Source organism: Cynocephalus volans, chromosome 9 (genome assembly GCF_027409185.1).
Source record: "Cynocephalus volans isolate mCynVol1 chromosome 9, mCynVol1.pri, whole genome shotgun sequence".
Taxonomy (NCBI): domain Eukaryota; kingdom Metazoa; phylum Chordata; class Mammalia; order Dermoptera; family Cynocephalidae; genus Cynocephalus; species Cynocephalus volans.
The window spans coordinates 130,506,988-130,519,829 of NC_084468.1; the positions used below are offsets into that span (position 1 = coordinate 130,506,988).

The following is a 12,842-nucleotide window of genomic DNA, read 5'->3' on the forward strand; positions in this document are numbered from 1 at the left end:
AACTGCTTTCTTTTACATAAATATATCTATGAGGTATATATTTCAATTAAAGTATATGTGGCTCAATTTGGTTATAGTATAGGCGATGGACTTCAGTAGTCCCCCCTTACTGCGGGAGATATGTTCCAAGACCCCCAGTGGATGCCTGAAACTTTGGAGAGTACCAAATGCTGTATGTACTATTTTTTTTCTTTATGTACATACCTGTGATAAAGTTTACTTTATAATTAGGCACAATAAGAGATTAACAGTAGCCAGCCACAAAGTTATGTGCATGTAGTCTCTCGCTAAAAATATCTTACTGTACTCACCTGTTTTTGGACCTCAGTTGACAATGGGTGACTGAAACCACAGAAAATGAAACTGCAGAAAAGGGGGGGCTACCGTAAAGCCAAATGGAAAGGACTCTGTGTGGCTTTATCGTCTTAAAGATGGTGAGTCATTCAAGACTTCTACTCAGATTCCACTGGAGAGAGAATAGGTACAGAAATTATTTTTAAAGAATTTAAATGGAATTGGTAGAACATGGAATGGTTAGAATTAGAAACAGCATTTCTTATATAAAGGCTTCTGTGTTTTTCATAGAGTGTAAGATTTTACCCTAAAGATGGTATCATTGATAGTGATATATTGAAAACCACATTTTATATTGGTTCTGATATTTAAATGGGAATCTGAATCGACATTAATATGGATTTAATTTTAAAATGTGTGCTAAAGGACATTGGAGTGTGGATCATAGAAAAATTTTTAGCTTTTGTGAATAAAGCTGGAATGAACAATTTTGTACAAGGGTTTTTGTGGATACATCTTTTCATCTGTCTTGGATAAATACCTTTGAATGGGATTGCTGGGTTTATGGTATATACATGTTTGACTTTTTAGGAAATTGAATTTTTCAAAGTAGTTTTACCCTCCTACCAGCAGCGTATGAGAGTTCCAGTTGCTCCACTTCCTTATGACCTTTGATTTTGTTAATCTTTTTCATCTTAGCCAATTATGATTAAAGACATTGAACACTTTTTTTATGTGCTTATTGGCCTTTTATATTTCTTCTATTGTGACAGGTCTGTTAAACTCTTTTGCTGCTTTGAAAAATTGCGTTGCTCTTTCTGTTGTTGAATTTTAGAAATTCTTTTAAGTATTCTGGATACAAATCCTTCATCAGATATATTAATTGTGATTATTTTCTCTGATCTGTGGCTTGCCTATTTATTTTCTTAATGGTGTCTTTTGGTGAAAACAACATTTTAATTTTGATGAAGTTGAAATTATCAAGTTTTGAAAATTTTATCGGTAGAGCTTTTAGCTCTGGGAAATTTTTTTCTACCCTAGAGTTGTGAAAAGAATTTTCCACCTTCTCTTATGAAAGCTTTATAATTAGTCTATGGTTTGTGAAGATTTTTGGGGGCTGTACTGTGTGAGGTATGGGGGTTGAGGTTTACTTATTTTTTCCCATATAGATAACCAGTATTTCTAGCACCATTTGTTGATACTTTCCCCTCATTTAATTGTTTTGGCACCATTGTAAAAAATCGTTTAACTGTATATGTGTAGATCTGTTTCTAGATTCTCTGTTCTGTTCCATTTCTTTGTTTATCCTTTTGCCAGTTCCACATTATCACAATTACTGTAGCTGAAGGTAATATAACTTCCCTGTTCATGTAAAAGTTATTTTGGCTATTGTAGATCCTTTCCATTTTCATGTAAATTTAAAATTAATGTCTTTTAAAAAAACCACACAGAAACACATAACAAACCCCTAAAACTCATAGGTCAGTATGATCAATATAGAGCCTTACAATTCATGAGCATTGACTTTTCATTCCCTTAAATCTCTAATTTTTCTTAGTAATGGGCTCCTTTTTATTAAACTTCCATAAGTATTTTATGTTTCTGGATGTTAATTTTAAGATACTTGTTTTACATTTTATTTTCCAACTGGCCATTTTGAGTGTACAGAAATGTAGTTGATTTTTGTATCCTACAACATTCACTTATTAGTTCTGTTAGTTCTGCCAGTTTCTTTAGGATTTTCTTTATGTACACAGTGATATCATGTGTGAATAAAGACAGCTTTATTTTTTTCTTTTCAATCTGTATGACTCTTATTTATTTTACTTGCGTTTTTACACTGCCTGTGACATCCAATAAAATGTTGAGTAGAAGTGGTGATATTGGGCATTTTGCCTTAGGGAAAAAGCATTCATTATTTCACTCTAAAGTGTGACATTAGCTGAACATTTTTTGTAGATGCCTTTTTTTCATGTCGAGGAAATTACTGTCCCTAGTTTTAATCATGAATAGGCTTGAGTTTTGAAAAAGAAAAATGTTTTAGTGTCTATTGAAATGATCATTAAATATTTTTCTTTAATCCGTTAATGTGGTGAATTGCATTGTATTTTAACACTAACTTCACATTCCTGATAAAAGATTTGCTTGGTCACGATGTACTAACTTTTTATATATCGTTACATCCATTTTGCTAATATTTGGTTAAGGATTTTTGTAGGTATGTTTATGAGAGATACTGTGTATTATGTTCTTTTTAAAAAAATGTCCTTGTCTGATTTTGGTAGAAGGGTTATTATGGCTTCAGGAAGAGTTGGGGAGTTTTCCCTTTTCTTTTTCTGAATCTGTTTGGGTAATGTTGGTATTATTTCTTTTTTAAGTGCTTGAGGTGATTCACCTTGGTCTGGAGTTTTCTTTGTGGAGAGTTTAAAAATTACAGATTCAATTTATTTTGTGGGTATAAGGGTATTCAGATTTTCTAGTCTTACGTTAAATTGTGGTTTTCAAGAGTTTATTTACATTAAGTTGTTGCCTTTGGCACACAATTCTTCATAATATCTACTTGTTCTTTTCATATCTGTAGTATCTGTAGTGATACCTCTTTTATGCTTTATATTGGAGATTTTTGTTTTGTTTCTTCTTGATAAGTCATACTTAAAGGTTTATTAAGTATAAACCTTAATAAACAAGGTTTTTAAGGTTAAACATAACCTTAATTAATATTAACAATTAACAATATTATTAATTAAGGTTATTAATATTAACCTTAACAATTAAAACAATTATAATTGTTTATAATTGTTTTTTCTACTTTGGTACTCTTTTGGTCAGAGAGCATAGTCTGTATTTTATTAATACTTAGAAATGTATTAGACTTGTTTAACAGCCTCAGATGTGGTTTCACTTAAGTAAATGTTTCATGTGCACTTGAGATCAATGAGTTTTTTTGCTGCTGTTGAGTGTCGTTTTCTCCAAGTGTCAATTAGGTCAGGTTGGTTGATAGTGTTGCTCACATAGTCTATATTGACTTTTTTGATACTGTTACTGAAATAGATATGTTAAAATCTCTATGACTAGGACTTGTCTATTTCCCTTTAATAGTGTCAATTTTTGTTTCATGTGCAGGTATTAAATATTAAAAAGATCTTTTTCTTTTATGTGTGTGCATCTGATGATTTCTTAATAAAACGACCCTTTTTATCATTATGAAATGTCTCTCTGTTTCTGCTAATAGTTATCCTGATAGCTGCCTTCTCTGTATTAATAGAGCCACACCAGCTTTCTTATACTGTGTTCACATAGTACCTTTTTATTATCCTTTTCCTATTACCTGTTTGTGTGTTCACGTTTAAACTTTTTAAAAAATAAACAACATGTAATTGAGTCCTACTTAAAAAAAATCTGTTAGTCTTTGCTTTTTAATCAGGGTTTTATTTAATTTATATATAAAGTAATTTTTGATATGTGTGGGTTTAAGCCTCCTATCTTGATTTTCTTTTCTATTTGTTCTTTTTGCTCCTTTCTTCCTTGTTACCTTTATTTTGGTGAATTGAGTATTTTTTAGTATTCTGTTTTATCTCCTGTGTTGATTTTTAGTTATTTTTTGTGTGTGTATTTTTCTAGGCTTCTGTTATCTCAGGAGATAACATGCATTTTAAAATTATCATAGTATCCACTTCTTCATAAACAGTACAAGAACCACAGAACAGTGACCTTCTAATTACCATTCTTTTGCCCTCTGTGCCTTATATGTTAATTCTATATACATTATGAAACCATGAACTACATAGCATATGAACTATATACACTATGAAGCAATATACGTTACTACTTTTACTTTATGAAATCAATAATCAGTGTTCTTTTAAATGAATTTTTTTTACATATGTGTATATACATACATGTGTGTAATTTGTAATTATTTTCCACCAACATGTTTATTTACCCTTTCTAGTTTTCTTCACTCTTTTCTGCAGCACTGGGTTTCTGTCTTACACCATTCTCTTAAGTTCCTTAAGCCAACTTAATTTGAGCATTTCTTGTAATGCTGGTCTGCTGGAAAAAAAATTTTTCATATTTTGTCTCTCTGAAAATGTCTTTATTTTGCTTTCATTTGTGATGGATATAGATTTCTAGATTGATAGATTTCCCCCCTGTACTTCAAAGAAGTCATTCTATAGTCTTCAGGCCTCTATTTGTTTTCTGATGATAAATCATTCATCTTTCTTATATTTGTTGCCCTATATGGCTTCTTTCTCTTGCTGCTTTCAAGATTTTCCTTTTGTGATTTTTACGGTTTTCTTTGTTTTGTCCTGCTTAGGGTCCACTGAGGTTCTTGGATAGGTGGGTTGATATTCTTATCACTTTTAGAAAATCTTAGCAAATACCTCTTCATATATTTCTTCTTCCCAGTTTTCTTTCTGCATTTTCTGGGACTCTAATTACCTTGTGTTAGACCATTTGATATTGCCCTGGAGGTTTCAGATTCTCTGTTCCACTTGGCCCACCTGGTTTGCATTTGTGTCTCAGTTTGGAACACTTCCGTTGATCCATCTTCACATTCACTGAATCTTTCCTCTGCTGTGTTAAACCTTTTCAAAGAATTCTTCACTCTTATTTTATTTTCCATTTTTGGTATATACATTTGCCTCCTTTTAATAATTTCCATCTTTGCACTGAAAATCCCCACCAATTTATGCATGTTAACCTCCTTTTGCCCTAGATCCTTTAACATACTTATAGTTGTTTTTAGTTTTCTTGCTTACTTTTTTCTAATGTCTTCACTATTTCTTTGTCTGGTTTTCTTGACTGCAACTTTTCTTGATCCTGGGTTACATTTTCTTGCTGCTTTGCATGTCTCATAATCTATTGATTGAATGCCAGGTATTGTGTGTGTGAGAACAATAGAGACTAAAGGAAGTGATATTTATGCCTGGGAAAGGTCATACCTGTTCTTCTGTCAGCTCGCTTAATGCGTAGGGCTGAATTTGTAGCGGAGCTGAGATTTGGCATTGTTGCTGTCTTAGTTAGATTCAGTTTTTCACAGGCTTCATGGGGTTCGAGGACGCCATCAGAACCTTCTCTGGAAGGTTTGTTTCAGCTCTCCTGTCCCGTCCTCCATCTTCAGCATGCCCTACATGTCTGTGCCTGTGGGACCATCTGTCTCAGCTCTCCTGCTCCTACACCATCCACAAGAGGCCTCTGTGTCCTACTCAGAGATGGCATGGGGTACCGGGAGGTTTTCTCAGTTCTGCTTTGCGCCTCATACTTAGAACACACAACTTAGGCGTGGTCTCTTTCAGTCCTGCTCTCAGACTTTCTCATGAGCACTTATGAAGTCCTGTGGAACTTCATGGGAGTTGGAAGGTAGGTTCAGACTCTCTTTGTGCGTAGGTCTCCTAGTAATTTGAAACCATCACACCAGCCTGTACTCTACCTTTAAAATTTTGTTTAAATTCCACTGTTTTCTCTGTCTCTGATGGATTCCTCTTTATCTTGCTGCTCCACTAAGGATGAAAGCAGCCATTTTTTGTGTATGTGTGTATATCTTTGTGTGTGAATTTATCTTCTCTCCAAGGAGGGGTTTGTGGCTTTCTAGATTTTGGTTCATTAGGTTTTTTGCATCTTCAGCTCTTAGATGAGTTTTTTAAAAACTGTGATTTTGTAAGTTCTCCGTCTTGTTCTTGGTGTTAAGGTGGGAATGGTGTTCTCATAATTTTCTACATTCTAAGCAGAAGCAGCAGTTCTCTAATTATTGATTGATTGAATTCACTGTTATTGGAATGTATAATCCTACTTCTGACTGTATCATTGCTCACTTGCTCCATTTGAAACGCTTTTTAGGTAGACAGAAGAATGACGTTATTATAAAGACTTCACCTTGAGTAAAATCAGGCTACATACTTTTGTCATCTCTGGAAAAATAGATGATTCATAGATTTGTACCTTATATTTTTTCCCCCAGGAACCCTTATGAGAAACTGAGTATAACTGCTACACTTCCGTAACCTTTAAAAGTCTTTTGTTTGGTTTTGGCACTTTCCCCTACTCATAATAAAATTTAGGGCAGGTTTTTTAGTAACATGTTGGTTTAGTTTTTTCCCTTTCCTCTTAAATATTCCTCTTAGAAAAACATTACAGTATTCCTGATTGTTACCATTATAAGGTTTGGTAGCTGCTGCTTAGTTTTTTTACTTAACAACTCCTCCATCCTACTTGTCTTGTGAATGTTTTTTTCTACTTATCTTTTTTTATATTTTCTGAATTTACAAGCTGAATAATCTGTCAGGTAAAACACAAGGAAAACGTGTCTTCCACATACTTTGATAGAACTATAAAAATGCAATTAAAAGAGAATTAGTAGATATGGGATAAAATGTAGAAAACAGACAATAGCTCCCTGGACTGCTTCCCAAGCTTGGGCCTAAGGTGGTGCCTGATGCTTATTAATAGTAGGTATGTTTTTTAAATTAGTGAATGAAAAGAGATTGAGATGGTGGTTTAAGAACAAGAACTTGTTTAACGTAAGTGTTTCTTTAGATTTCAATTCCCAACCTTATGATCTACAGATAATAATGATGGTTTTAAATAAAGACTATTCTGGCAGTTTGCGCTCTTTTACCTGGTTTATTTTTTTTGATCATGAAGATTATACTGTTGCCTCTGTATTCCCCAAGAATTGGTTTTGACTCACTGTGTATGGTGAATTATTCAGAGCACGTCAAAGTTTTTGGTACATAGTAGGTACTCAGGTTATAGTTTGGAAATGAATTATGAGATAAACAAGAGAATGTCTATGTTCTCAGCTGAACCACTATAATGCATTGCAACAATATTGTCTCCAAGAACCCCAGATTATAACTTTCTCAGTTCTAATTATAGCTCCAATGGAGGAGTCACTAATGTTATTACTTTAATTTTTCTATAACATGAAGATGTAATTACTGCCTCTTTCTTTGAATGTGAGTACTCCAGTACATTGTTGTAAAATTTTCTGTTCTTTACTATTCTTATTTTTGCCGTGTTGTCCTATATATTCACTGTATTAGTCAGTTTCTGTTGCTTACAACAAAATACCTGATACTGGGTAATTTATAAAGAAATAGAATTTGTTTCTTACAGTTTTGGAGGCTGGGAAGTCCAAAGTCCAGGGAACACATGTGGTGAGGGCCTTGTTGGTGGTGACTCTGCACAGTGATGCAGGGTATCTATCACATGGAAGATGGCTTGAGCAGAGAGAGAGTAACCTCCTTACTTGTTCCTTTTTTAAAGGCATCAGAAGCATGCCCCTTACTCCATGAATGGATCAATCCATTTAGAAGGGCATAGTTCTCCCAATCTAATCAAGGACCCACCTTTCAATTACCGTAAAACTGTCTTCCACACTCTTAACACTGTCACAATAGGGATTGTTTCTAATACATAGACCTTTGGTAGACACATTCAAACCATATCATCCATTAAATTTTTTTAATAAAACATGTCTGTTGTTTGTTTCAAAAACTGCAGAATTTATATAGTTTAGTTTAATAGTGATATGCTATTAATACTGCAGTTTGAAATGTATCCAATGTTTCCTAAAGTCTCATTTTTGTTTAATGATTTCCTAGCAATTGCTAAAAAAAGAAACTCAAGAAAGTTAAAATGGTTGAAGCATGTTTTAGTGCCCTGCATTTTATTTTTCCCACTCTAATGTTGTAGAGGTAGGGGCTCAGTAAATAGAGGATGAATATGAGCAGTCTTTGTGATAGGATGGGAACCCAGCCTTTATATAATATATACGTGTGTGTGTGTGTGTGTGTGTGTGTGTGTGTGTGTGTGTGTGTATGTATACATACCCACACATGCTATATGTAAGAAAACTGTCACTCCAAGAATACACACACACACACACACACACACACACGGAAGTGGTCCATCCTTTTAATTTTAAAGTAATGTGTTGCAAGTGTGACGTGTCCTGAAGAATGCGTGGTATGATGAATTAAATCTCAGTAGTGGAATTTTTAAAGTTACCATGATATTATTTGCGAAAATGTAAACAAATAGAATTTTTTCCTTGTATCTATTCTACTTAATCTTTCAACAAGTTTGTTCTCTGCTGTATTCGGTAAAGGGCTAGGTGGCTTAAGTTTGACTCACTGAGCTTAGAAGCAAGGCATGTAATAAGACTAGTTTTTATGCCACATTGGATTTTTATCTAGATGTGATTTTTATCCGGCTATGTGATCTGAACCCTGACAATTGCTTTTTTCTTTAAACCGTTCATATTTACCACTTATTTCATTGTGTTCTAAGTTACCAGAATCAATCATTCTCCCTCCTATCCAACATCTCTATCTGCTGCTCTGTGTGTAACTTGGTTAAGAATATCCAACTATTTACCTGTAAGTAGTATCATTACCCCTCAAATAGGAACATCAGTGAAAAACCTTAGGGGAAAACAAAGAGAGACTAGAGTACAAGGATCGTTTAGGCTCATTGTCTGATTTTGTGAGTAAAAGTATATCAAGTCCTTATTTGCTACAATTGTTTTTGGCCTTCACTGAATCCCTTTACTAGTTATCAATGCTGTGTTGTAATTGATCTGTTTTTTATTCTTCATTCTTGGGGTGACAGTTTTCTTACTCATTTTCTCACCCATAGCATGTAGAAGCACTTCTGGAATATTTCTCAAGCCCATTCATTTTTTCTCCTTCAGTTTGCTGTTCTTTTGTATCCTTCCAGTATTCTAACATCTCTTTGCAGACGTTCTTGCCTATCTTCAGTCCACTCTCCATTCAGCAGCTAGAGTGTTCATGTACAGTTTTAATTTGATCATGTTATTCCCCAACTAAAAACCTTCACTGACACTTAGGATAAGCCTCGTACTTAGCACGGTGAAAAAGGCCTTGTGTGTCTGGACCCTGGTCTGTGCCTCCAGCTTTCTGTTGTGCCACTCTCCAGCTGGTTTATAGGACCAGTGACGAGGCCGATCTTAGCTCATCCAAAGTGTGCTTTTTGTCTCCTAAGTGCCTTCTCAGCTTAGGGGATGACTCTGAATTATTTCTTTCTGGCACTGAATAATAGTCCATTGTGTGGATGTATCACAGTGTATTAATCCATTTACCTACTGAGGGACATCTTGGTTGCTTCGAAGTTTTGGCAGTTATGAATAAAGCCACTATAAACATTGATGAGCAGGTTTCTATGTGGACATGAGTTTTCAACTCCTTTGGGTAAATACCAAGGAATGTGATTACTGGGTCATGTGGTAAGGGTGTGTTTTCTTTTGTAAGAAATGGCCAAGATGTCTTCCAAAGTGTCTGTACCATTTTTCATTCCCACTAGCAATGAATAAGACTTACTGTTTCTCTACATTCTCATCAACATTTGGTATTGTCAGTGTTTTGGATTTTGACCATTCTAATAGGTATGTTGTGGTATCTCGTTATTTTAATTTGCATTTCTCTGACATATGGGGAGCATATTTTCTTATGCTTTTTTGCCATCTGTGTATCCATCTGTATATACCATATGATCCAGCAATTCCATTTCTGGGTATATACCCAAAAGAATTGAAAGCAGGGACTCAAACAGATACTTGTACACACATGTTCATAGTAGCATTATTCACAGTAGCCAAAAGGCAGAAGCAACCCATGTCCATGGATGTATGGGTGGATAAAAGAAATGTGGTATATACACGCAATGGAATATTATTCAGCCTTAAAAAGGAAGGAAATTCTGACACATGCTCCAGCATGGATTATACTAAGTGAAATAAGCCAGTTACAAAAAAGACAAATACTGTATGATTTTACTTGCACAGAATAGTCAAATTCATAGCAACAGAAAGTAGAATGGTGGTTGCCAGGGGTGGGAGAGGAGCGATGGGGAGTTATTGTTTAATGGGTACAGAGCTTTAGTTTCACAAGATGAAAAAAAGTTTCGGAGATGGATAGTGATGATGATTGTACAACAGTGTGAATGTATTTAATGCTGTATAAATGATTAAGATGGTAAGTTTTATGTTATATGTATTTTACCATAGTTAAAAATTAAAAAAAAACCCAAAAGACAAAAAACAAACCTAATTATCACAATAAAACCTTAGGAAATAAGAAAGGAGGATTTCTTTTAGTGTCCAAGAGGTAACCTGATCTGTTACTGGTGTCTTTCAGGCCTGGTATTTCCTTGACCATGCAGGCGTTTTCTGAAGAGGAAAGGAAACAGTGGTTGGAAGCTCTGGGTGGAAAAGAAGCTGTAAGAATAATCAATGGTTGAACTTTATTTCAGATTCTTTAGAGTTGACTTGTACTTATTTTTATGTCGTTTTTGTTTTATAGTACTTGAGAAAAGTTCCCCACTGAAACTGGTATTTGAATTCAACTTGGAAGCATTCAACATTCTAGTAATTTGGCTTGGGGTAACAGCAGTACACATACGACTGTATATCATTAGTTTTCATTCCTGATTTCACTTGATTTTGCCATTCTGATTAGCTTTGCTTGAGGAAGTCATCTAAATTCTCAGTTTCTTCTTTCCTACCTGACAGTACTTTGGGTGATGAATATCATAAGTGCTTGCATTGTGTTTTGATTCCAGTGAAGATGGAACAGTAAATATGAGGCACTGGAGGCAATGTTATAAGTGACTGCCGTAATTATTTTGCTTGATTTAACAACTTATGGTTTAGTCTAATGGCTTACAGTATGCAGTATTATGTCATCTCAGTGAATAAGCCTCTGTACTCATATTGCTTTGAGGAATAAATTAAAGGTAGTGATATAGAGCTAGGAGCACCAGAATTCAGTCTGTTTGTTACTTTATTTAAGCACTACTTTCATTTTGGTGGAGGAGTGGCCTTTGGGAGTTGAGAATTTGGAAGATCATATATTGAATTGAAGATTTACTGTGGATGAGTATAGAAAACACCGTAGAACCGATTTAAATAAATTCTGCTTAGGATTTTATGACTAAATAAACTCCCAATGGAGGTACCAAGAGGACTTATCCGGAAAATGTTTGCCATTTCAACAAGGTTTAGAAAAAGGTAAAGAATGTGGTTTGAAAAGTGGAAGAGGTGTTATACACAGTAGAAAGAGAGGTTGCAGAATAGAGCTTTTGTAATGAGTGAAAGATAATGTTATCTCATGGTCACAGAGAGCACATTGGTGAGAGTGTGGGAAGTGGGGGTGAGGAAGCTGGTCAGCAGTGCGTGTGGCAATCTTGATGTGGTATTTGAAAAATGAAAACCCAAATGAATATATTTAAAAAATTGATGCTGCATAGGGGAATAGATCACCCTTGCAAAAAAAGCAATAATCACATTTGTATGTCAAATACCATATTTGAGCTGCAGTTAGCCTGTGTAGTTTTATTTCTATTTATTCTCAATTTGTCCTTGAAATTTCTACCTGGGAGTCAAGTATTTACAGTGTTGTTGGTTACTGAGACCCAAAACAGGTTATACTAATCCTGTTTAGTAAAGGCAGTGCACTAACTAGAATCTCTCCCTAGAGATTCAATAAGTACTTTGGAAATTGAGTTTGCATAGCAGAAAGATCACATGACTAAGTCATTGAGAAATAAGTCTGTTGCCAGTGGCAATGTAACCTTGAAGACGTATAATCCCTCCTTTAGAGCAAAGAGCCAAGTGATTAACTCAGAGATAAACAGTCAAAGGCAAATCTTCAGACAGTATTCAGCTATGTGTTTATATGGGGACACTTAACGTACCAGCTATTTTTTGCACGTGCCATATGCTTTGCAAACAATGGGCCAGCATTAGAATTCTTTGTGGCTGGCCAGAATTATCACCTTGCTATTTCAGATATAGTTATTTAAATTATGGGCAGGATTATCTCTTAAGTAAATACCAGATTTTAGAAATAGTGGTGAAAAAATGAACTTCACCTGATTGGTTACAATGCAGCATTTTCTTTGGTGTCCTATAGCTGGGAGGCTGAGCATGTTAAATTTACATAAACTTTTAATAAGTTCCTGAAAGACCATGGCCCCTTCATCTTATATTTGCTAGTTTGGCATACCTCAGTGAGGAAAACATGATGCAGCAATGTCCTGTTTTGTTACTTATCTTTGCGTGTAAGTACATGATAATATGTAATTAGCTGAGAAAACACAACAGTGTTTCTCTGTGTTCTCACGCAGATATTTCTGACACCAGATGTGTGGCTTTTTTCTTAAACTGACCATTCCTTGGACACCAGCTGGATATCCTATGATTTAACTCAATTTTGACACTATCTACCTGGATTTAGCATGAGAGCCCACAAGTTAAGAGCTCAGTCATACAAGAATGCCACCACCTGAGATGCCATTTGCAAATCCAGACCTCCTGTACGTCTGCCTGACTGGCTATAAGTTGGGGCTTCCCACGATCCCTTCCTTGGGTTTGATAACTTGGTCACAGAACTCAGGGAAATCCTTTACGGGTGTATGATAAAAGATATAACTCAGGGGCCGAGCCCGTGGCGCACTCGGTAGCGTGCTGCGCTGGGAGTGCGGCGATGCTCCCGCCGCGGGTTCGGATCCTATATAGGAATGAC

The 12,842-nt window shown here is 35.2% G+C and overlaps 1 protein-coding gene across 2 annotated transcripts in view; it reads left to right on the plus strand.

Annotated features, from left to right (window-relative positions):
• ARHGAP10 (Rho GTPase activating protein 10) overlaps positions 1–12,842 on the plus strand; it is a 300,664-nt gene that overhangs the window by 149,484 nt on the left and 138,338 nt on the right. For both annotated transcript variants that reach the window (XM_063107709.1, XM_063107710.1), the window contains exon 11: positions 10,455–10,536. In XM_063107709.1, coding sequence (XP_062963779.1) covers positions 10,455–10,536 — 82 coding nt within the window. The remainder of the gene's footprint in view (positions 1–10,454; positions 10,537–12,842) is intronic.